The 25,473-nt window shown below is 43.7% G+C and overlaps 1 protein-coding gene across 2 annotated transcripts in view; it reads right to left on the bottom strand.

Annotated features, from left to right (window-relative positions):
* Positions 1–25,473, bottom strand: part of LOC141121960 (uncharacterized) — a 70,091-nt gene that overhangs the window by 29,644 nt on the left and 14,974 nt on the right. Inside the window, exon 7 of one of the 2 annotated variants that reach the window (XM_073611733.1) lies at positions 15,068–18,607. The exons of the other annotated variant lie outside the window; for it this stretch is intronic. Coding sequence (XP_073467834.1) covers positions 17,448–18,607 — 1,160 coding nt within the window. The 3' untranslated portion in view covers positions 15,068–17,447. Of the gene's footprint in view, positions 1–15,067; positions 18,608–25,473 lie in introns of those variants that run through there. 2 annotated transcript variants of the gene reach the window in all.

Here is a 25,473-nt window from a genome sequence, read left to right as displayed (position 1 = left end):
CACAAGTCTTTACCACTCACCCATGATACTTTGTCTACCTTTCTCGCTGAAGTGTCTGTCATAGTCAAAGCAAGACCTTTAGTGCCAGTATCTTCAGATCCTGATGCTCCAGTGATCCTTACTCCAGCTTCGCTTCTTACTCAAAAGATTGGGACTGCTGTAATATCTTCAAGTGAGATCGATCCCAAGGATATCTACAGGCATCAATGGAAGCAGGTGCAGCATCTAGCCAATGTGTTTTGGCATCACTGGAGGAAGGAGTATCTTCATCACCTTCAAGGTAGTAACAAATGGCAAACATCTAAGCCTAATCTTAAGGTTGGTGATCTCATCCTTCTAAAAGACAAGGAAGTTTGTCAGAATGAGTGGCCTATGGGTCTTATTACTAAATTTATGCCCAGTGACGATAGCAAAGTCCAGAAGGTAGAAGTCAAGGTAACCAAGGGTAGATCGACACAAACCTTTACTTGGCCAATTACAGAGTTAGTACTCCTTTTGCCAGGTGAGTGACTTATGCAAGGACTAGCCATGCTGTTGGCATGGCGGGGAGTTCATTGCTGCTATCTGCAGGTTCTACTCGCAACTTTGGAATTCTTTGAAGACGTCATATGTCGGACTACATGTTCTTTAATCCTGTTGAACTTATGTTTATGCTTGCTTGTTGCATGTTTTTCATTACAGGTTCCAGGACATTTATCAGTATTGGACTTATTGATCATATATATTAGTTTATGGTTATGAAATCTAAAGATTTCAGATGGGGAGTGTTGTGTTACACTATGTGATTTATTATTGCTCTGTGTCTTTAAGCTCTGTTCCCTTCTGTCTAGCTGAACTCTCTCTCCCACCGTAGTTCTGTATATTTCCCTCCCCTTCCTGTCTCTGATTCATTTGCTCAGTATACCACCATGCTGTAACATCTTTCCATGTGGCTTACAACACCAACATTTTTCTACCTATGAATATCCACCATTAAACAGAACATTTGAAAGGATTCATGGTCTGTCTCCCCACACAGTGAGTTTATTCATCAAGTTAAGCTGTCTGAATTGATGCAAGGGATAAATAGAACACCAAGTCATGTAAGCCCTATATGAGGCTGGAGATAAAGTTTATGGCCTTGTAGCTGAGTCAGAACACCATTTATAAGGATATACAGTACATACACACACAGCACAAGGCCGTGTTCACACTACCAGACATTTCTCACGGCTGCAGTTCCTCTGAGCTCCACAAGGTGGTGATCTCACTTCTACCCAGACAGGAAGTCTCTATGGGAGACAGACAGGAAGTGATGTCAGGCTAAGACAGGAAGTAATGTCAGATACAGACAGGAAGTCAAGAGGAGACATTGCTGGAAGTGGCAGCACGGGAGGTAATAGGATCTTATTTTATATTTACACCCAGTAACCCCCCGTCATGTCCGTCCTCTTCCTCCATAGTCACTGTGATGTCTTTTATCTCCAGCAGTAACATGCTTAAATGATTATCACCCAGTTGCCCTAACTCCTATCATGAAATGTTTTGAAACTCTTGTATTATCACATCTTAAGGCAAGCATTCCTGTTGATCTGGATAAGTATCAGTTTGCCTATCATGCAAATAGATGCACAGATGGTGCAATTGCTATTGCATTGCATGCTGCCTTGACACGTCTTGAGCTCTCAAACACATATGTTAGGATGTTATTCATTGATTTTAGCTCTGCATTTAACACAGTAGTTCCTGACAAATTTGTGAAAAAGTTAAAAGCTTTGGGCCTATGTCCATTGCTGCGCTCATGGATTATGGATTTTCTAACAAGCAGGCCACAAATGGTGAGAATAGGAGATCAGATGTCTAACACTATTATTTTGAATACGGGGGTATCACAGGGATGCGTGTTAAGCCCGGCCCTGTTTACATTGTTTACACAAAACTGTACTCCTATACATGCGTCTAACACTATAGTGAAGTTTGCTGATGACACCACTTTAGTGGGACTCATACAAGATAATGATGAGACAGCTTATAGGCAGGAAATTCAACATTTGGTTGAGTGGTGTAGAAAAAATGATTTAATACTCAATACTGCAAAAACAAAAGAAATAATAGTGGATTATAGGAGACGAAGAAAGATCAGTCATTGCCCGTTTTATATAGGTAGTGAGGAGGTGGAAAGGGTGGACACTATTACATTTTTGGGAGTTCATATTACAAGGGAGTTGTCATGGTCTCAAAATATTTTTTTTTTAGTGAAAAAAGCGTAGCAGCGATTGTTTTTCCTTCGGAGACTGAAGCAGGTTGGATTGCCCTTAAGGCTTTTGGTCAATTTCTATCATTGTACCATTGAGAGTTTTCTTCTCCACTGCGCTGTAGTGTGGTATGTAGTGTAGTGTGGTATGTAGTGTAGTGTGGTATGTAGTGTAGTGTGGTATGTAGTGTAGTGTGGTATGTAGTGTAGTGTGGTGTGGTATGTAGTGTAGTGTGGTATGTAGTGTAGTGTGGTATGTAGTGTAGTGTGGTGCGGTATGTAGTGTGGTATGTAGTGTAGTGTAGTGTGGTATGTAGTGTAGTGTGGTATGTAGTGTAGTGTGGTATGTAGTGTAGTGTGGTATGTAGTGTAGTGTGGTATGTAGTGTAGTGTGGTATGTAGTGTGGTGTGTAGTGTGGTGTGGTATGTAGTGTAGTGTGGTATGTAGTGTAGTGTGGTATGTAGTGTAGTGTGGTGCGGTATGTAGTGTGGTATGTAGTGTAGTGTAGTGTGGTATGTAGTGTAGTGTGGTATGTAGTGTAGTGTGGTATGCCAGCTGCAGGGCGGAGGATAAGAAGTGCCTGTCTCGTGTGGTGAAAACAGCACAGCGGATCATAGGAACAGAGCGACCGAATTTGGACACAGCATATGCCAGCCGATTAAAAAAGCGGGCAAAAGCTATTAGTATTGATGCAACCCACCCAGGTTACAGTGTGTTTGTCCCATTGCCATCTGGGAAAAGATATAGGACACTTAAAATGCACACTAATCGCTTAAAGCATAGTTTTTTCCCTATGGCTGTATTGTCCATAATCCCATCAGGTACAGTGTTTTAGGAATTTCATGTGGAATTCTATAAAAAAAAAAAAAATTAATTAATTAATTATTTATTTATTTTTTTAAATAACATTTTATATTTTGCTATATTTAAATAGATATGTGGGCATGTGCTAGGAGTATATATGTGTGGTTTTGTTGAGAAGTGTTTTTATTGCTGCTGTAAAGAGTACTCGGAAAAATTGTTGTATGTATACAATGACAATAAAGTATATCTATGTACCACGAGGGGAGTTATTGATGTCAGTAAATGTCGGTTCCAGACATTGTATGTGGGGGGAATGAAATGCTAATTAAAGGTTGGGATTAGGGAAGATTTCTGTAAGATTTTACACAGGAATGATCAGCGCCCCTCCAGAGACACTATGATGAGTCTCACAATAGGAGTCTGAAAGGGACTGGATTTGGGACATACTAAAAAGGAATGACAGAAAGGAATGCCCATAGACTTTAACAGGGAGGTGGAATGCCCATAGAGAATAATGGAACAAAATGGAATGCCCATAGAGAATAAAAATAATAAACAAAATATTTCAATTAGTGACAGAGGGTTTTATTAAAAAGACGTCCAGCCATCCACCAGAGTATCTGTGACCGGGACCCTGGCAGTGGATTAGCTCTTCTGCTCCTCATGTCTGACACTTTGTTACCAGAAAGTTTTATTGGAACTATTGTGTTGTGGTTTCAGATATTTTGTCTATAGTGCAAGCGATGCCTGAACATTTATAATTTGTAGAGTAACCCCTTCAGGGTCAGAACATTTCCCCATTTATGGAGCTGGAACATTCTCTTCATTTTGGAGTTAAGTTCTAGTAATATGTGTAATTGTATCTCTGATCACTGCCACACCAGTTATTGTGTCCCCGATCACCTCCACACCAGTAATTGTGTCCCTGATCACCTCCACACCAATTATTGTGTCTCTGATCACCTCCACACCAGTTATTGTGTCTCTGATCACCTCCACACCAATTATTGTGTCCCCGATCACCTCCACACCAGTTATTGTGTCCCCGATCACCACCACACCAGTTATTGTGTCCCTGATCACCTCCACACCAGCTATTGTGTCCCTGATCACCTCCACACCAGTTATTGTGTCCCCGATCACCTCCACACCAGTTATTGTGTCCCCGATCACCTCCACACCAGTTATTGTGTCCTTGATCACCTTCACACCAGTTATTGTGTCCCCGATTACCTCCACACCAGTTATTGTGTCCCCGATCACCTCCACACCAGTTATTGTGTCCCCGATCACCTCCACACCAGTTATTGTGTCCCCGATCACCTCCACACCAGTTATTGTGTCCCTGATCACCGCCACACCAGTTATTGTGTCCCTGATCACCGCCACACCAGTTGTATACCTGATCACCACCGAACCAGTTATTTTTTTCCAGATTACCTCCACCCCAGTTATTGTGTCCCTGATCACCACCACACCAGTTATTGTGTCCCCGATCACCACCACACCAGTTATTGTGTCCCTGATCACCACCACACCAGTTATTGTGTCCCCGATCACCACCACACCAGTTATTGTATATCTGAGCACCACCACACCAGTTATTTTGTCCCTGATCACCTCCACACCAGTTATTGTGTCCCTGATCACCGCCACACCAGTTATTGTTTCCCTGATCACCACACCAGTTATTGTGACCCTACTCCCCCCCATTCAAAAATGTGATAGATAGTCAGGAAATTAGATGTGTAATTTATGTACTTAGAGCTCCTGAAGGTGCTCCTTGGATTTGTGTTGGCAGGCAGTGAAAAAGACTCACATGTGGTATCACCATACTCATAAAAGGTAGCAGTCTTTTGGGGTTTAATCTAGGTATATCCATGCTGTGTGTTAGAAATATCTTATTTAAAGAAATAAAGGTGCAGCGCCAGACACCAATAGCTAAAAATCATAGAAGTCCATATCAATGAAGATCCACAGAAGATGTCCAGAAGAAATAATAGTGTTGAAGTGCATCTAAATAGCAAATGCGTGAGGAAACCACCGCCGGCACCCGATCACACTCCCTCTTTCCCTCCACTCCAGACCCTCATAACAAAGGTCAGATACGCAATGAGCAGCAATCCAGTGAAATCTCCAATGTCAGTGTTTCCTCTCTGAATATCACAAGCGTCTCCACCAGGACTTTATCAATCTCATAAGAGGACAAAAGAGACACTCCTCATAGTGTAGAGATCTCAATCCAGGTTTATTAGGTAATAAAAAAATAACATTCACATGGTAGAAGTGTAAATTTGCTTGTCTAATTAAAAACAACCAGTGTTCCCAACCAGCAAGATGGCCATTCTGGCATACAGTAGCGTCATGAGTCTCCTTAAAATGGGTAGATGTGACAATGACTCCCTCCAAAACCCTAATACGTAGGTCCAAAAAATGAACTTTGGTCCTACTAGACTCATGCTGCAGAATGATGCCCCTGTCATTACTATTCACAGGGCTCAAAATTTCAAGTCCTGAGCTACTCGCCAGGCCTTAAGAGTTACTCGCCACCGGTTGCCACGCCCCTAATCCTGCCCCTAAATGCCCTTGTAAATTATCATATCTTATCGAGATCATACACGTGTATGCCATGATTACAAATGCCCCCCAGTTCGCTCACCTCTCACAAATGCCCCCAGCTCTCTCACAAATGCCCCCAGTTCTCTCACCAATGCCGCCCTCCTAACTCTCTCACTAATGCCCCCCAGCTCTCTCACTAATGCTACCTACCAGCTCTCTCACTAAATGCTACCAACCAGCTCTCTCACTGATGCCACCAGCTCTCTCACTAACGCTACCCCAGCTCTCTCACTAACGCAACCCCCCAGCTCTCTCACTAATACCCCCCAGCTCTCACCAATACTACCCCCAAGCTCTCTCACCAATGCTGCCCTTAGCTCTTTAACCAATGCTGCCCACAGCTCTCTCACCAATCACCCCCAGCTCTCTCACCAATACCCCCCAGCTCTCTCACTAATCCCCCCCAGCTCTCTCACTAATCCCCCCCAGCTCTCTCACTATTCCCCCCAAGCTCTTTCACTAATACTTCACAGCTCTCTCACTAATGCCCCCCAGCTCTCTCACTAATTCCTCAGCTCTCTCACTAATGCCTCCCCCAGCTCTTTTACAAATCCCCCCAGCTCTCTTACAAATCCCCCCCCAGCAGCTCTGTCACCTCTTGCAAATATAGAATGCAGCCGGCACAGCGCTGTTTGGTATTTTGTTTTCTTCAGCACAGTGCCGCTGACAGAGCTCCGATTGTCGTGACTGTAGCACAGAGCCGAGGAGAAGTTTCACAGCACTTCACTCGGCTCCATGCTACATTCCCGACAGTCGGAGAAAGAAGGCGCTTCGGACTGGAACAAAAGCAATGCGGGCGGGTGCGGGACACCCACCAGCAAATGTGGGGCATATGCCCTGGGAGCTCGCACAGAAAAGCTGTCTCTCCAAACGAAAACATGATGTGGCTGCAGGATTCCTTACCAGGTGAGCCGCTAAAACCAAGGCAGAAAGTGGGCGCAGGAGCGGAAGGTGGATGGCGGAGCTGGCCTGAAAATTGTGCGATCGGTGTCTGCATTGAGGAGGGGGGGGGGAGCAGATTGCAGCCAGGACGTTGGGGGTTATCCCCTCAGCATCCACCTGGGGCCTCTTCTCCTCCCTCAGCAGCATCCTGGCTGCTTCTGCCTGCCCCGCTCGCCCTACCTAAATAACCACTCGCCAAATGCGAGCAGGCGAGTGGAATTTTTGAGGGCTGCTATTCAGCATAGTCAAATTCATTTAGTGAGCCATGGTCACCATCCCATAGGAGAAGGATGTACCTTTTCCAGAGAATTAACTCTGGTCTAGGTCTCTTATAGATGACATCCTCCTCCCATTTGGCCTTAAAAAGGTTAAAGGTTAAATGGCCTTAAAAGGTTAAAAAGGTTGGCCATGCTGGGCGCAAACTTGGCTTCCATGGCCACACCTCTATTCTGCAAATAGTATAAACCCAGAACCAAAAATAATTGTGTCCCATTGCAAAATCCAAAAGTGACAAAATAAAGTCCTTCTGGATGTTTAACAGGTCATCTAATCCCAAAAACTGCCTCTCGGAGCTATGATTAAGCAGCAGTGAGAGCGGTGTGAAACGTGTCAGCATTTGTATTTTATCCTATTTTTGTATGGGCTGAGTCTTCAATAAAGATATATTTTTGGAGTGCGGCTATCTGGATCTCTTTCGTTGCTCATATGCCTCTCAGCCATGTTGATGAGTTATGATTGTATATAAAGATACGTCAGCTGTGGCAATTATGTAGCTGTCCTTCCACTTCACAGACTTTAAGGCATTAATTGAGTGTTGAGTCTCTTAAAAAAGTTCTAACCACAAGTGGCTGCAAAAAAGTGATCAATATACTTAACCACCCTGGAAGTAACCTGAATCAATGCCACTTAGGATCGGCAATATTCAATATTTGCCTATGAATTTATCTCTCTCACTAGAGATTTTAATGTATGAAGAGATAGATCTAATAATGTTTGGGCTGCTTCCGGTCATGGGAGCGGACCTCCAGTATTAATTTCCAACATTTGGAACGTACCTGTAATTAGTATGGAGGAGGTTTCCCTGTTGTGGGGCTTACCTCGAGTTCCGGTGTGTGGAATGCAATTTACAGTCGCCGCTTTGCATATCAGTCTTGCATATATATATAGGGCTAAGGTGTCCTTCTGACCACGTCCCTGACTACGTCATTTGATGATGGAACGCGTAGGGAGGCATGACGCTACTGTATGCCGGAATGCGTGGCCATCTTGCTGGTTGGGAACGCTGGTTCCCAACCAGCTGGTAAATAGACAAGCAAATTTACACTTCTACCATGTGAGTGTTATTTTGTATCACTTAAAGGGGTTGTAAACCCTCATGTTTTTTCACTTTTCATGCATTCTTTGGAGGATTGGATATATTGCCTTTTTTGCTAGCAGCTGTTATTTAATTTTATTTTTCTGTTTAGAGCTCACTTTTTAAAAAAAATTCAGTTTTGTTATCGCTCTGCCGTACATCACAACCGGAACCCGGAGGGAACAGTGTTCTTGGGCATTAGAGAGTTTCTAAATTGGAAACCTGGTGGATCTATAAGGCTGAGACTTACAGTCCATTCGGTATGAATATAGAATGGGATGTTAACTCTTTTATTAACGATGCATACATTTTAATAGCCTGTGATATTGATATATCTTCGAAAGTACCATCTTGTTTCTCCTTTCTTTTCGTAATTTTTTTTATAATTTTCTTGTGATATATGTGAATTAATAGTGCAATCATTTTGTCTTTTAGGTTTATTTATATGATTTTGTAATGAATTTGTTAGTGAAGTAATTGAGTAGTGCAATATCCTTTGGAACTGCAAGATGTCGATGTTTCCCGGTATGGTCATTTTTATATTGAAATGTATATTTTTTTTAAGCTTTTTATTATGTGCAATATTCAATGAATGTTTGCCTGAAAATGTATCTCTCTCACTAGAGATTTAAATGTATGAGGAGATAGATCTAATAATGTTTGGGCTGCTTACGGTCATGGGAGCGGACCTACAGTGTTCATTTCCGACACGGAAAGCACCTAGTTTACCTTGAGTTTCGGTGTGTGGAATGCAATTTACAGCCACCTCTTTGCATATCCATCTCGCAAATGTATATAGGGCTAAGGTGTCCGTCTGACCACACCCCTGACAATGTAATTTGATAATGAAATGCGCAAGGAGTTGATGATGCTACTGTATGCCGGGATGCTGCAGCCATCTTGCTGGTTGGGAACACTGGTTGTTTTTAATTAGACAAGCAAATTTACACTTCTACCATGTGAGTGTCATTTTTTAATACTTATTAAACCTCAATTGAGATCTCAACACTATGAGGAGTGTCTCTTTTGTCCTCCTATGAGATTGATAATGTCCTGGTGGAGACGTTTGTGATATTCGGAGAGAAAACACTGGCATTGGAGATTTCACTGAATTGCTGCCCATTGCGTATCTGACCTTTGTTATGAGGGTCTGGAGTGGAGGGCAAGAGGCAGTGTGATCGGGTGCCGGTGGTGGTTTCCTCACGCATTTGCTATTTAGCTGCACTTCAACACCATTATTTCTTTTGGACATCTAATGTGGATTTTTATTGATATGGACTTTAAGATTTTTTTAGCTATTGGTGTCTAGCGCTGCACCTTTACTTCTTTATATACTTGTGTTGATGTCCAACAAAATTGTGCTAGCAGCTTAATTAGGGATTGTGTGCAAGTTGTATGTCTGTTCATATTTCTTACCAAGTGCAGGAGATATGTGTTTGTTTTAGAAATATCTTATTTAACAACTTTGTGTAAGAAAAAATTTTTTTTTTTCATTTTCTTTCCTGCATTTTCAAAAACCTTGTGGCCATTTTCAAAAAACTCACCACGGCTTTCAGAAAATATCTGGGAGTTTTTGCTTTACAAAATGAGGTCATCTTATTGGTGTTTCCACTGCCCTGGTGCTCCAGAGCCTCCTCTTGAAAACCCAAAAGTGCTCCTTGGATTTTGGTTCCCTCTATGCATCTAGGCTGTGAAAAAGTCTCAGGTATGTGGTACCCCCATATTTGGGAGGCACAGCAGAATGTGTTTTGGGGTGTAATTCTAAATATGCCTATACTGTGTGTGTGAGAAATAACCTGCTTCTCACACTTAAAAAAACTCACTTGCCCACTGGGCACTTAAACCTTCTTCCTAACCAGGCCAATTTCCAGCTTTCAGTGCTGTCACAATTTGAATGACAATTACTCAGTCATGCAACACTGTACCCATATGAATTTGTTGTCCTTTTTTTCACACATATAGAGCTTTCTTTTGGTGGTATTTAATCACCTCTGGGTTTTTCATTTTTTGTGCTATAAATAAAAAAAAGACCGGATATATTGTAAAAAATGCTTTTTTTTTGTTTCTGTCATACAATTTTGCAAATCAGTAATTTTTCTTCATAAATGTTGACCAAACGTTATACTGCTACATATCTTTGGTGTAAAAAGCCCCAAATCAGTGTATATTATTTGGTCTTTGTGAAAGTTATAGAGTCTGCAAGCTATGGTGCCAATCATTGAAAATTGATCACACCTGATGTACTGATGGCCCATCTCATTTCTACATAAATACCCCCAAATGACCCCTTTTTGGAAAGTAGACATTCCAAAGTATTTTAGTAAGAGGCATGGTGAGTTTTTTCACGTTTTAAGTTTTTCCCACAATTCTTTGCAAATTGAAGAACCCCCCCCCCCCCAAATTGTCATATTAACAGGTTATTTCTCACACACAGAATATGCCTACTTACAACTACACCCTAAAACGCATTCTGCTACTCCTCCTGACTACCTATCACACTTTTAAAGGTCCTGGAGCACCAGGACAATAGAAACGCCCACAAAAATTACCCCATTTTGGAATAAAAACACCCCAATGTATAGTCTATGAAGCATAATGAGTCTTTTGAACATGTCATTTTTTTCCACAAGTTTATGGAAAATGTGGAAAGAAAATGAAAACACATTTTTCTACGCATTTTTATGGCACTGACGGGCACTGATGAGGATCCATGGATGAGCACCTACTGATGGGCACTGTATTGGCACTAATGGGCACTTTAGTGGCACTGCTGGGCCATTTCTGGGCTCTGACGGGCTCGGATGTGCACTGATGGGGCACTGATGGTGCACAGATGTGGCACTGCTGGACACTGATGGGACACTGCTTAGCACTTGGAAAATATACAAAAGAAACTCAAGCAGCCTTATGCTGCAGCTTTTCCCTCCACTCCTCACACAATCAGTGAGAGGAGAGAACCAGACATGATGCCAGTTTGTTGACAGTGATTGCTCCATCATTGGATGGAGAGATCACATGGTAAATGACCACTGGGACTGGCCATTTCCCCGATCCGTGACGCGTCAGGTGCCGAGAACCCGGCGGACACGGACACTCCCGTGTGTATGCCCCAGGGGGAGCACAATTCTGGGAGAACGTCATCGTACACCCTCCCAGAATTATCCGACTGCGCTGTAGCCATCAGGGCTGTGGCCCGGTCGGCAAGTGGTTAAAACAAAAATAAGTGACAAAAAATTACAGCTTTAAAAAACTCACCATACCTCTTACTAAACACCTTGGACTTTCCAAAAAGGGGGTCATTTTGGGGGATATTTGTACAGTCCTAGCATTTTGGACCTCAAGAAATTAGATAGTCAGTTAATCAGGATTGACAAATATCCAAATATATCTCATAGTTTGTAGAATATAACTTTCCTACAGGCCAAATAATATACATTGATTTGGGTTATTTTTACCAAAGAGATGTATCAGAATACATTTTGGCCTAAATATGAAGACAGTTATTTGCAAAATTTTATAACAGAAACGTTTTTTTTCAAAATGTCGGTATTTTTTTTTAATTATATAGAAAAAACTAAAAACCTAGTGGGGATTAAATACCACCAAAAGAAAGCTCTATCTGTCTGAAAATAAAATAAATACATTTCATTGGGTACAGTGTTACATGAGTAATTGTCAAGGTGTGAGCGCTGAAAGCTGAAAATTGGCCTGGGCAAGAAGGGAGTATAAGTGTCCGGTATTGAAGTGGTTAAATGTACAGCAACGCTCCTATTAACCCCCCACCCCGATTGGCGCCGTTCGGAAATGCACGGAAAGGCCCGAGGATGGCTCGGCTGACCTCGGCAAACCTCGGGAACGGAGTCTTTCCGAGGTTTGCTGAGGTCAGCCGAGGTGTTCTCGGGCCTTTCCGGCCGTTTCCGAGGCTCTCCGGCACCCCCCACCTCTGGCCGCATGCGGTATTGCATGCCATTGAAGTCAATGCGGAACAAATTATTTTCATTTCCATTAGGGATGCACCGAAATTTCGGCCGCCGAAACATATCGGCCGAAAATGGCCTTTTCAGCAATTTGCTGAAAGAGAATTCTTGCCGATAATGGCGCCGAAAATGGGGCGGGGACCCGCCCATTACGGGGGTGTCGTTCTGGAGTGCTGTTGTGCTTTGCGGGAGCGCACTGTGGAGGAAACTGTGTGCAGAGCAGCTTTCCCTCCCAGCTCCGCCTCCCGACATCTCGCTCTGAGTTGCTCCTGCACAGTATGTTAAGTGCGGCTGGGGTACAGATTTATCGGCGGTACAGGCGGTGGAGCCTGCTCCCCTCCTCCCATCACTCAGCACTGTGTGTAGCGATCAGGTGATAGAAGTCCCTGCATGTGGGAGGATTCTGACATCTGACCCCATTCCTGCTCCTGTCTTCTGTCACTGTGCAGTGCAATGTGATCCTCTGTCTTCTGTCACTGTGCAGTGCAATGTGATCCTCTGACTTCTGTCACTGTGCAGTGCGATGTGATCCTCTGACTTCTGTCACTGTGCAGTGCAATGTGATCATCTGTCTTCTGTCACTGTGCAGTGCGATGTGATCCTCTCGTGTCTTCTGTCACTGTGCAGTGCGATGTGATCCTCTCGTGTCTTCTGTCACTGTGCAGTGCAATGCGATCCTCTCCTGTCTCTGAGTGCCACTGTGACCGGAATGTGCTTTGTAGAAGGTAAATGAAGTACGGTAATCTTTCTGCCATCACTGCACACCAATAACTCCTCACCCCATCCCTTCTCTTCACTACACTTGCAGACCCCCTCCTCCCCCTTCATCCTCAGCATTTCCCGGTCCACAATCTTTTCATCTACCAGTCTTCTTAACCCTCTATATGCTTTAGTCTGCAACTGCCACAGCCTCAGAATCCTGCCAGCATTCCTCATTGCTCCTTCATTCTGACAGAACTTTTTTTTTTCTTTACTTCACTGCAGGGACCTAACTACAGTGGTCGCCATTGCGACCCAGCCCGAGAGGAGGGGCGGCATACAGAGGAACCAATGCCTTTAATGTTTTTCCTGCAGCCACTGAATGCCTGCAGGAGGGAGAGGAGGAAAAGTGGGCATTCTGCAGCTGCAGGAAGAACATGGAGGGCATTGGTTTCTCTGTATGCCGCCCCTCTTCTCCAGCTTTTTTTATGCTGCCCGTGGGCCCCTCAGATCTCTCCTGGCCCTTCTGCGATCTTGCCCAGCAACTTCTCTGCCCCCCCCTTGCTCTTTTCCAGTCCACTCGTGCTCTTCTACAGTCCCCCCTGTACCCTTCTCTGATCCCTGTGCTCTTCCCTGGTCCTATCTCTACTCTTCTTTGGTCCCCCTTGACGCTTCTCTGCTCCCCCTGTGCTCTTCTCTGGTCCCACCTGTGCTCTTCTCTGGTCCCACCTGTGCTCTTCTCTGGTCCCACCTGTGCTCTTCTCTGGTCCCCCCTGTGCTCTTCTCTGGTCCCCCCTGTGCTCTTCTCTGGTCCCTGTGCTGTTCTCCTTTACCCTGCCATTCTCCTGTCACCCTGTACTGTCTCCTGCCCACCCCCCAAGCTCTGCCAGGTTCCTCCCCTCCCATCTCCCACCGGCTGCTGTGGGGAATATGTCAGGATGGAGAGCAGGGAAGGCTTCCCTGCCTGAAATGACAGAGTAAGTTATCTGTACAAATCACTTACTCTGTCCATTCCTAACTGTAGCATAATAAACTGTGTTTACAGACAACACAGTTTACTATGCTACCACACCCACTTTTTGCCGTGGCGCACTACGCTTGCCACAGGTCAATTTCCCCCCTAAATGTCCCTTATTCTCACCTTCAAAAGTTGGGAGGTATGCACTGGTAGGCTGCTGGGCACTGGTGGGGCCCAGGCAGGCTGCAAATGATGGGCACTGGCAGGCTGCATATGATGGGGCACTGGTGAGGCTGCATTGATCTCCTGTACCATGTCTGCAGTCTTTGACCATCTCCTGTACCATGTCCCCAGTCTCTGACCATCTCCTGTACCATGTCTGCAGTCTCTGACCATCTCCTGTACCATGTCTGCAGTCTCTGACCATCTCCTGTACCATGTCCCCAGTCTCTGACCATCTCCTGTACCATGTCCCCAGTCTCTGACCATCTCCTGTACCATGTCCGCAGTCTCTGACTATCTCCTGTATCATGTCCGCAGTCTCTGACCATCTCCTGTATCATGTCCACAGTCTCTGACCAACTCTTGTATCATGTCCGCAGTCTCTGACCATCTCCTGTACCATGTCCCCAATCTCTGACCATCTCCTGTATAAAAATATTTTTTTAAAACAGTAATTTTCGGTATCAGTCAGTTTCGGTATTGGTTACGGGTTTTCGGCTTGGTGTATTTTTCATTTTCGGTATCGTTTCGGCACCAAAAAACCCATTCGGTGCACCCCTAGTTTCCATTGACTTCAATGGGGAAACTCGCTTTGATATGCGAGTGCTTTGGATTACGAGCATTCTCCTGGAATGGATTATGCTCGTAATCCGAGGTTCCACTGTATATGAAAGAAAACCATACTGGGGAATCATACATACCCCAAATGGATTAGTCTTGGGCTGTTATGATTCTCAAAGGGGAAAATAAGTGTACCAGTAATAGAAAACTCACCTATCATATATGTGACACATATGTGACACTTAATTATATTGAACTCCTGTTGTTCAGATAAAAGGAGCAGGTAAGAGAGCATCAAAGTCCAGCCATAGGAATCGCAGGGTGAGCACCAGAAAAAATGTTTCAAGAGAATTCCTACAAAATATATATGTGTATAATGAATACAGTCACAGGAAATATTCCTCCTGTACCATTGCAGAAAATATTCAAATTAAGAAATAACAACCATTGCCAAGCGGAGAAAAAGGGAAAAAGGGGGGGTGGGGAAAGGGAGAAAAAAGGGGGGAGGGAAGGGGAAAAGGAGGGTGGGAGATAAAGAAAAGAAAAAAAAAGGGGGAAAAAAAGAGGAAGGGAGGGGGGAGGGGAAAGGGTTAGTGTAACTGAATCGCTTCCCTCACCGCTTGAGTGCCGCCATCATATACCGCTTCCCCCAGTCTGAAGATACATATCAAATAATATAGCCGCATATTGCAACCAAGAACTAGGCAGGACTTGTTTGGCTACAAAGCTGGAACACATTTATTTAAACAAACTAACACAGAATATATACACCATAGGAGGACATCCCCATCCTGATCATATTACCCTAACAATACAAACTGCACACAGGAATATAATAAGAACAACAGACTTGCACTATAAACATTATGTTAATTAGCCACCTGGATGACTCTGAGGTTTCATTCCAGGTCAGACTTGCCAAATATTACAATACTGAATACAGTGTACTGTACTTGTAATACAAATTATTACAAGTATAAAAACAATCCACATTGGTTTGCTTAGCAGAAAGACGAAAGGTGAGTTAATTAGCACAAATAACAACGGGTGAAAGACCCTTAGGAGGCACACTAGACCTACTTGCAATAAACACATTATAGCAGGCAACCCCAGACAGGTGGCTTGCTGATGACATCAACATCTGCTATGAGTCCCATAGTGTGGAGAAGGCTTAGAGTCCCAGAGTCTGTGTGTCTTGGGGAGACATGAACTTGAATCCAAAAGTAACAAGACCACTCCACGTATACCCCATACACTTTCCAAAGAGTAGTGTTCCCTTAAATGCCAGGGCCCATAGTCAGTGGGTAAGAGGCTTGCTCCCAGTCCTCTTCTCAAGCCCCTGTCCCGTCTAGGTCTGTCATAGTTAGTATTTTGAATTTTATACGATGGGGTAAGGGAAGCCAGTGAAGGGATTGGCAGAGAGGAGCAGCAGTCATGGATCGGTTAGTAAGGTGCATTAGTCTACCAGCAGCATTCATAATAGACCAAAGGGAGGATAGCCTGTGTAAAGGTCAGCCAGCAAGGAGGGAGTTGCAGTAGTCATGGTGGGAAATAACCAAGGAGTGAATAAGATGTTTTGTGGTGTTGTTAGTCAGGAACGGGCGAATTCTGGAAATATTGCAGGAGGTTAAGGGGGCAAGATGTAGCCAGTGATTAGATGTGGGGACTGTAGGAGAGGTCAGAGTCTAGGATTACACCCAGCACCCTGGCATGTGTGCAGGGACCAATGGTTGTGCCGTTGATCTTGATGGTAAAGTCATGGGGAGGGGATCGGGAAAAAGGAAATATTACAAGCTCAGTTTTAGAAATATTAAGTTTGAGGAAATGGGATGACATCCATACTGATATGTCACACAGTAAGTTTCTGATATGTGAAGAGATTGATGGGGTAAGAATGGAGCAAGATCTGCTCTCAAATATCTTCAGTGGAGGGCAGGAGAGACATGAGGTCTCTGATAGACTCCTCATGTCTCATGAAAGAGAACCTGTCACAACAAAATGCTATCATATTGGGGTTTATCAGTCCATTTAGCGATAGCAATAAAGTTATGTGAGAAAATTAAAGTTACACCCAAGCACTTAAAACCCCACCCCAAAACTTTGAGTTTCTTCTTACATACAAACATAAACAACATTTTGCCGGTTCCTATATAAGAAAAAAAACAGATTGCACTACATATATTACATAACACCATGCATGCCAGAGTGAAAGCAATAATTCTACATCCATTATTCTGGGTTACCTCTACACAGAGGACCTGGAAAGGCTTTTAAAGCATCACCTATGGGAAAATATTGGAGTACCAATGTTTGTCATCATTTCATCAGCACACACAATTTTAGGGCTGGTCATACTGGGTATTCACCCGGCACAACCTCATCTTTTATATTTGACCAAAAACCGGGTAAAATATTATAGCTAATATCATGTGACATAAAAAAATTGAACTACCACTGTTTTATTTTCCAGGGACTCTGCTTTCAGAAAATATATGTTTGGGGGTTCTAAACTGATCTTCAGGACAAAAATGTACATTTTAACATGTGTGCAAAAAAATACAAGAACAGCTCCAGCAGTAAAAGGGTTAATGTGAGCTAGATGGGATCAATCTGCTGTGTTCAAAGTGTATTGTAACATCTCCATCGGTAAATTTAGCGCAATACACATTTATGGCCACTAAATGGAGCCAATGATCATATGAAAAACAATACGACTAACATTGTTTACATTCTACAATTTTTTAAAACAGACCGCTAAGTGTTTGTAAAAGCGTACACCACAAAATGTACTCAGCCGATGAGAGGTACTGCTATCAATGGCCAATATGGACAACACTTCATCCATGTCTTTGGTGATCTCTGATCTCCTTATGAACTGTTTCCTACATGATGAAGATCAGCCATGGAGTATATCTGAGGTGTATATCAGGGTGTGCTTCTTCCCTACATGAGAGCTGTGATGTCCAGCAACATTCATATAGAAGACATTTCCTGCACTCAAGGCACTAATACACCTTGAGGGTTGTGTGGGATCCCTGATGTACAGGAAGACAGGACTTCAATGAGGAACGATTCCCTCACTCAGGACAAAATGGCTTCTCCCCCGTATGCAATCTCTGGTGTTTGTAAAGACTGGACTTCTGTGAAAAACATTTTCTGCACTCAGCACAGGAATACGGCTTCTCCCCAGTGTGAGATCTCTGATGTCTGGAAAGAGTAGACTTCAGTGAAAAACATTTCCCACAATCAGAACAGGAATATGGCTTCTCCCCTGTGTGAGACTTCTGATGTCTGTAAAAATTGGACTTCACTGAAAAACATTTCCCACACTCAGAACAGGAATACGGCTTCTCCCCCGTGTGAGAATTCTGATGCATGGAAAGAGTAGACTTCATTGAAAAACATTTCCCACAATTAGGACATGAATACGGCTTTTCTCCTGTGTGAGACCTCTGATGTCTGTAAAGATTGGACTTCTGTGAAAAACATTTCCCACACTCAGAGCAGGAATATGGCTTCTCCCCAGTGTGCAACCGCTTATGTTTTTCAAGAATGGACTGATTTGAAAAACATTTACCGCACTCAGAACAGAAATACGGCTTCTCCCCCGTGTGAGATCTCAGATGTGTGTATAAATGCGAGGTCCGTGAAAAACATTTCCCACACTCAGAACAGGGATAAGGCTTCTCCCCCGTGTGAGACCTCTGATGTATGAAAAGTTCTGATTTTTGTACAAAACATTTTCTGCACTCAGGACAGGAATACGGCTTCTCCCCCGTGTGCACTCTTTGATGTGTGTAAAGATGCGAGGTCCGTGAATAAGATTTTCCACACTCAGAACAGGAATACGGTTTTTCTCCCGTATGAGATATTTTATGGTCATCAAGTTTTGATTTAAAAAGAAAACGCTTCCCGCACTCCGGACAGGAATACGGCTTCTCCCCTGTGTGAGAGATTTTATGCACATTAAGTTGCGATTTAAAACGGAAACCCTTCCCGCACTCAGTACAGGAAAACCTCTTATCTGTTGGAAGGACGGCACCGTCCCTCACAGTCTGAGGTTCCTCAGGATAAGAGGAATACGATGGTCCATCTACACTGTTTGGTGCCGGATGGACATTTGAGGTAGCCGGGTTTTCTCCTGGACTATATGGTGTGATGTCCTCATCTTCTACTTCACAGTCTGGAGACAAAGTGAGACAATCCTCTGAGGTTTTCCTTATCTCCCGTCCATCTACTAAAATAGAAATAAAAAGATTATTACTAGACATGAGCAGATTGGTTCCCCTAAACCAGAACTCCGTCCACATCAGGCAGCTTTGTCTCTGAGGATCTTACAATCCCCCCCTCAAGGTAACTAGTAAATGGGTCCTCTGATCTCCTACCAGATCATTTCTTTATTCATGGACCTTAGTCAGAGACTGAGGAAACAACGAGAGCCGTCTTTTATAGGAGTGACAGTGATGAGGGGATTATAGGACGAGTGTCCCCACCCTCTCTATCACTCATTGCCATCTTCCCAACACAAGTACAGCACTTCCTTATTTAGTCCATGATTTAGTCATGAATAACAGCAGGGCTGAGCCCCACCAGAGGTTAGAGAGTGAGGATGGGGGAAAAACATCCAAGATGAAGACTGGACTGATCCTGAAGACCATCGGGTTATTGGCTCCTCCCTCATTATCACTTTCTGTTTAATGTTCCAGCATCCACATTATTATCAGCACGTGAAAGTCTGTGCTCCAATCAAATCTTTAGATATAAAATGTCCAGCTGGTAGGAAATGGGTGTAACAAAAGAGAATACAAATTATGTGTATATATAGCAGTGAGTAGAGGGGAGAGAGCAGAAGTCAGGCCTATGTAATGTACAACATATTGTATAAGATACAACAGATAGGACTATATAGTATCAGAATGATGTAACGTACAACAGAGTATATAGTGCAGGGGTCAGGACTATGTAATGTACAACATAGAGTATATATATATATATATATATATATATATATATATATATATATATATATATATATACATACACACACACATATATATATACATACACACACACACACACACACACACAAAGGACTCGCACTGGGACTCACAAAATTGGTGGAGAGGTTAGTGATCATAGGGGTCTGAATGTGGGACCCCATACTCACCAATGGGCTGGGTCAGGTCAACAATCACTCAATCACTGACTCTACAGGTAGCGGCATAGAGTATATAGCGCAGAGGTCAGGAGTATGTAAAGTACAACAAAGAGTATATAGTGCAGGGGTCCTGGGCTGGAACATCCCAATAAGTATGCCTCATTGAGTGACATTGGTGAAAGTCAGGGACCAACACTGCCGGAGCTGAGGGACTCTCCTAGCTGCCAGGGGAATAACTCCTCCAGTGAGGGTGGGAGTAAAGCCAAGGGAGAAGAAAGACAGATTCCGGTGGTAGGGGACTCAATTCTTAGAAGGACAGAGAGGGCAATCTGTCACAAAGACCTGAAGCGCTGAACTGTATGTTGTCTACCGGGCGCTCAGGTTCAGCACATCACGGATCTGGTGGACAGATTATTGGGAGGGGCTGGGGAAGCTGCGGCTGTCATGGTGCAAGTTGGCACCAATGACAAAGTCAGAGAAAGATGGAGTGTCCTAAAAAACGATTTTAGGGACTTAAAATTGAAAAAAAGGACCTCCAAGTTAGTATTTTCAGAAATACTACCGGTACCTCAAGCCACACCAGAAAGACAGAGGGAGATTAGGGAAGTAAACAAGTGGCTGAGGAGCTGGTGTAGAAAGGAAGGGTTTGGGTTCCTGGAGGACTGGGGAGACTTCTCAGTTGTTTACCAGCTCTATATAAAAGGGACAGACTGCAACTAAGTAGGGAAGTGCAGATCTGCTGGGGGTGAAGATGGCCGAAGTGGCTTTTAAACTAGGCGATGGGGGGAGTGTCCAGAGGTAGACATAGTCAGCGTGGAACATATTCCAGAGGGTAGTATTGGGGGGCATTAGTGGTAGATTGACTAAAGCACCTAGACCCAAGGTAAGTATAGTAACAAGTCCTATTTGCAACTCCAGAACACCCAATAAGGAGATATGCAACCGGTTTAAACTATGTGGCATATTCACCAATGTCAGGAGTCTGGCGGACAAGATGGGAGAACTAGAGCTACTGTTGTAAGAGGAGGATTTCGATTTTTGTAGGAATTACAGAGACTTGGTTCGACAGCACTCATGATTCGCTAGCAACCATTTAAGGGTATTCCCTATATCGCAGGGATAAAGAGGGTAAAAAAGGGGGAGGGGTATGCCTGTATATCAAAAATGATGTACAAGTGAATGTGAGAGATGACATCACTAAGGGAGGAGGTGGAATCCTTATGGGTAGAGCTACAAAGGTAGAAAACTAAGGGGGAGTATGCTATAGGCCCCCTAACCAGAGGGAAGAGGCGGACCTCCTATCACAATTTGGATTAGCGGCAAAAATGGAAAGTGTCATTATAATGGGGGATTTTAATTATTCAGACATAGACTGGGTGGAAGGAACCACGCATTCATCTAAGGCTCGCCAGTCCCTAAAAGTCTTGCAGGACAATTTCATGGGTCAGATGGTAAATGCACCAACTAGTTTGTTTTAGTATAAAATCACATAAAGAGGAAACATAAGGGGAATACAAAGACACTAATTTTCTAAAGAGCCAACTTCCCTAAACTACGATCCCTGCTAAAGGATAATAATTGGGCTAAAATCTAATGCCACGTACACACGATCGGAAATTCGGCCAGCAAAAGACCGATGAAAGCTTTTGGTCGGAAATTCTGACCGTGTGTATGCTCCATCAGACTTTTGCTGGCTGGATTCCAGCCAGCAAAAGATTGAGAGCATGTTCTCAATTTTTCGGTCAGAAAAAGTTCCGATCGGAGATTCCGAATGTCTATAGCAATTCCAATGCGCAAAATTCCTACGCATGCTCGGAAACAATTCGACGCACGCTCGGAAGCATTGAACTTCATTTTCTCGGCTCGTCGTAGTGTTGTACGTCATGGCGTTCTTGGCGGTTGAAAGTTCAGCGAACTTTTGTGTGACCGTGTGTATGCAAGCCAAGCTTGAGCGGAATTCCGTCAAAAAAACCATCCAAGATTTTTCTGATGGAAAATCCGCTCGTGTGTACGCGGCATTAGGAAAAAAGAACACGGAGGAAAAATGGGTATGCTTTAGGAGCATATTAAATAAGGGCATTAGCTAGTGCATCCCAATGGGAAATACATTTAAAAGAGCTAATAAAAGTCCTGTGTGGCTTAACTCCAATGTAAAAATGCATATAAAAGCAAAGGAGAAGGCCTCCAAAATATACAAGGCTGAGGGATCATCAGCAGCATTCCAACTTTACAAAGAATGCAACAAGAAATGTAAGGGTGCAATCAGGGCGGCTAAGATAGAACACGAAAGGCATATAGTGGAGGAGAGCAATAAAAAATCCCAAGAAATTCTTTAAGTACATAAATGGTAAGAAAGGGAGCTCAGATCATATTGGTCCCATAAAGATAAAGGGAATCTGGTTACTAAGGATGGAGAGATGGCAAAGGTTTTGAATTTATTTTTCTCCTTGGTCTTCACGATGGAATCGGAGGGCTTCAGTAACCAAAACTGCAATGTTTATCCTCATGACATATCACAGGAAGCACCCTCATGGCTAATAGAGGACAGAATTAGAAATAGACTTGAAAAACATAATAAGTCACCGGGACCAGATGGCTTGCACCTGAGGGTCCTTAAAGAACTCAATCAAGTGATTGCCAGACCATTGTTCCTAATTTATACAAATAGTCTACTGACTGGAATGGTACCAGCTGATTGGAAAAAAGCCACGTAGCACCAATATTTAAAAAAGGGCCAAGATATACCCCTTGGAATTACAGACCAGTTAGCCTAACTTTTAATTGTATGCAAGCTCTTGGAGGGGATGATAAGGGATCGTTATAACCAAAACAGGCGTTCCAGTTGGTACTGTGAACCACTGGAGGGACAGCTGGCACTCAGGTAAACTTCAAATGGCAATATCCTTTTTAGAAATGACGTGAAACAGCTGTAAAAAATTCAACGTGTTTCGGTTGTCAGAGCTTACTCATGGAGCTGAGGATTGAAGAAAGGTAGCAGCACCACTACACCTGTTTGCATTGGTTCCAGTTGGTAGGATTCCCCTCTATTCCTGTTCTAGGGACAACCATAAAATGTTGGATTTTCTATCATTAATAATGGTCACCCTGCTAAATACAGGGGGGGGGGTCTCCCCATCAGGAACAGTAATAAAAACATGACAGGGGTTCTGACTCTACCACAGTCTATCCGGAACTTTAAAAAAAGTCTGTATTCATTGGCATGGGTCTCCAGACTTTTTAAACACAGGGCCAGTTTACTGTCCTTTAGACTTTAGGGGGGGTCAGAGTGTGGCCGGTGGGAGTAGAAAATGTCCCAGCATCAGTGGGAGTAAACAATACCCCATCTTTGGTGTCAGTGAGAAAAATGTTGCCCCATCATTGGTGTCACTGGGAGGAGTTGTGCCCCATCATTGGTGTCACTGGGCCCCATTATTGGTGGTGTCATTGTGAGGAATTGTGCCCCATTGTTTGGGTCATTTGGAGGAAATGTGCCCTGTCATTGGTGTTATTAGCCCCATTGTGGTCTCATTGGGAGGAACTGTGCCCCACCATTGGTCTCATTGGGAGGAATTGTGCCCCACCATTGGTGTCCTTGAGCCCCATTGTTGGTGTCATTTGGAGGAATTGGGGTCATTGGGAGGAACTGTGCCCTAGCATTGGTGTAATTGGGAGGAATACTGCCCCATTGTTGGTGTTATTGTGAGGAATCGTGCCCTATTGTTTGGGTCACTTGGAGGAAATGTGCCCTATCATTGGTGTTATTAGCCCCATTGTTGGTCTCATTGGGAGGAACTGTGCCCCATCATTGGGGTCATCGGGCCCCATTGTTGATGTCAATGAGAATAACTGTTACATAGTTAGTCAGGTTGAAAAAAGACACAAGTCCATCTAGTTCAACCACAAAAAATATATATATATATAAATAAATAAAAATATCATACAATGCCATATACCCAATCCTATACCCACAGTTGATCCAGAAGAAGGCGAAAAAAGCATGATCCAATTTGCTACAGCAGGGGAAAAAAATTCCTTCCTGATCCCAGAGGTAATCAGATTTTCCCTGGATCAACTTTACCAATAAATGTCAGTACCCAGTTATATTCTGTACATTTAGGAAATAATCCAGGCCTCTCTTAAAGCAATCTACTGAGCTGGCCAGAACCACCTCTGGAGGGAGTCTATCCCACGTTTTCACAGCTCTTACTGTGAAGAAACCTTTCCATATTTGGAGAAATCTCTTTTCCTCTAGATGTAAAGAGTGCCCCCTTGTCCTCAGTGTTGACCTTAAAGTGAATAACTCAACACCAAGTTCACTATATGGACCCCTTATATATTTATACATGTTGATCATATCCCCCCTTAATCTCTTCTTCTCAAGAGTGAATAAATTCAGTTCCTCTAATCTTTCCTCATAGCTGAGCTCCTCCATGCCTCTTATCAGTTTGGTTGCCCTTCTCTGCACTTTCTCCAGTTCCCCAATATCCTTTTTGAGAACTGGTGCCCAAAACTGAACGGCATATTCCAGATGAGGTCTTACTAATGATTTGTACAGGGGCAAAATGATATCTCTCTCTCTGGAGTCCATACCTCTCTTAATACAAGAAAGGACTAATTTTACACCTTTGTTGGTGTCAGATGGGGGGGGGGGGGGATGTGCTACATTGCTTGTGTCAGTGGATGAAATGGTGCCCCAAGGGCCAGCTAAAAGCAAGCAAGGGCTACATCTGGCCCCCAGGCTGCAGTTTGGAGACCACTGTCTTATAGCATCAAATTGGATTGCATCTGCCAATAAACTGGCAGAAGCCAAACTCCCCATTGACATCCTGCTGGGATATGGTTTCTGCTGGCAGAAGACCCCTTGCCTGTTGTCCTTAGGAAAAATAATGGGTTGTTTCCAGGTTTAGGGCTTGCATATAACAGGGTATATCAAGGGGGTATCATGGGTATTCAGCATAGTAGTTTAAAAGGACTCTGTGACTTTGCACACTCAGGGTTCCTTTAAAGAGGAACTGCACTCTACCTTGCTAGAACTGATATTTAACCAGGTAACAACTGTCCTTGTCTGAGATTTAAAGAATGCACACTTACTAGTTCATGAAGTTCAGCGTTGTCTGTTTGCTGTTGAAGTCCTCCATGCGCCCCACTCCTAGTGCACCACCATCTTGAAATTCCTGTCCACACATGTGAAGATGCACTGCAGGTCTGCCGTGTATTTGGGAGCTGGCAGACTTCTGCTGATAGAACAGCTTTGAGGGCACTCTGCACATGCTCAGTTTATGTATTTCTAAAGAGTTTTCTTTTTTTTTGGGGGGGCATGTGATCAGCACAGGGCCAATCCGCACTGTCCAGACAGAGGATCAGGGGTCACGCCGCCTCATAGGACAGTCAGGGGAGAATATAATCATACAAAGCGCTGCGCAAACTGTTGGCGCTATATAAATTATGTATAATAATAATATACAAGATTTTAGTCATGAGAACGGTATCATTAGCAGTAATCAGCATGGATTCGTGAAGAATCGTTCTTGCCAAACCTCTGGGGGAATCTAGGATGGAAAAGGACTTGGGGGTCCTAGTAGATGATAGGCTCAGCAATGCCAAGCTGCTGCTAACAAAGCAAACAGAATGTTGGCATTAAAAACAGGATCAACTCCAAAGATAAAACGATAATTCTCCCGCTCTACAACACTCTGGTCCGGCCGCACCTGGAGTATGCTGTCCAGTTCTGGGCACCAGTCCTCCGGAAGGATGTACTGGAAATGGAGCGAGTACAAAGAAGGGCAACAAAGCTAATAAAGGGGCTGGAGGAGCTTAGTTATGAGGAAAGGTTGCGAGCACTGAACTTATTCTCTCTGGAGAAGAGACGCTTGAGAGGGGATATGATTTCAATATACAAATACCGGACTGGTGACCCCACAATAGGGAGAAAACTTTTCTGCAAA

The sequence above is a fragment of the Aquarana catesbeiana genome, unplaced genomic scaffold (assembly GCF_042186555.1).
Source record: "Aquarana catesbeiana isolate 2022-GZ unplaced genomic scaffold, ASM4218655v1 unanchor236, whole genome shotgun sequence".
Taxonomy (NCBI): domain Eukaryota; kingdom Metazoa; phylum Chordata; class Amphibia; order Anura; family Ranidae; genus Aquarana; species Aquarana catesbeiana.
This window is presented reverse-complemented; position numbering and strand designations above follow the sequence as displayed.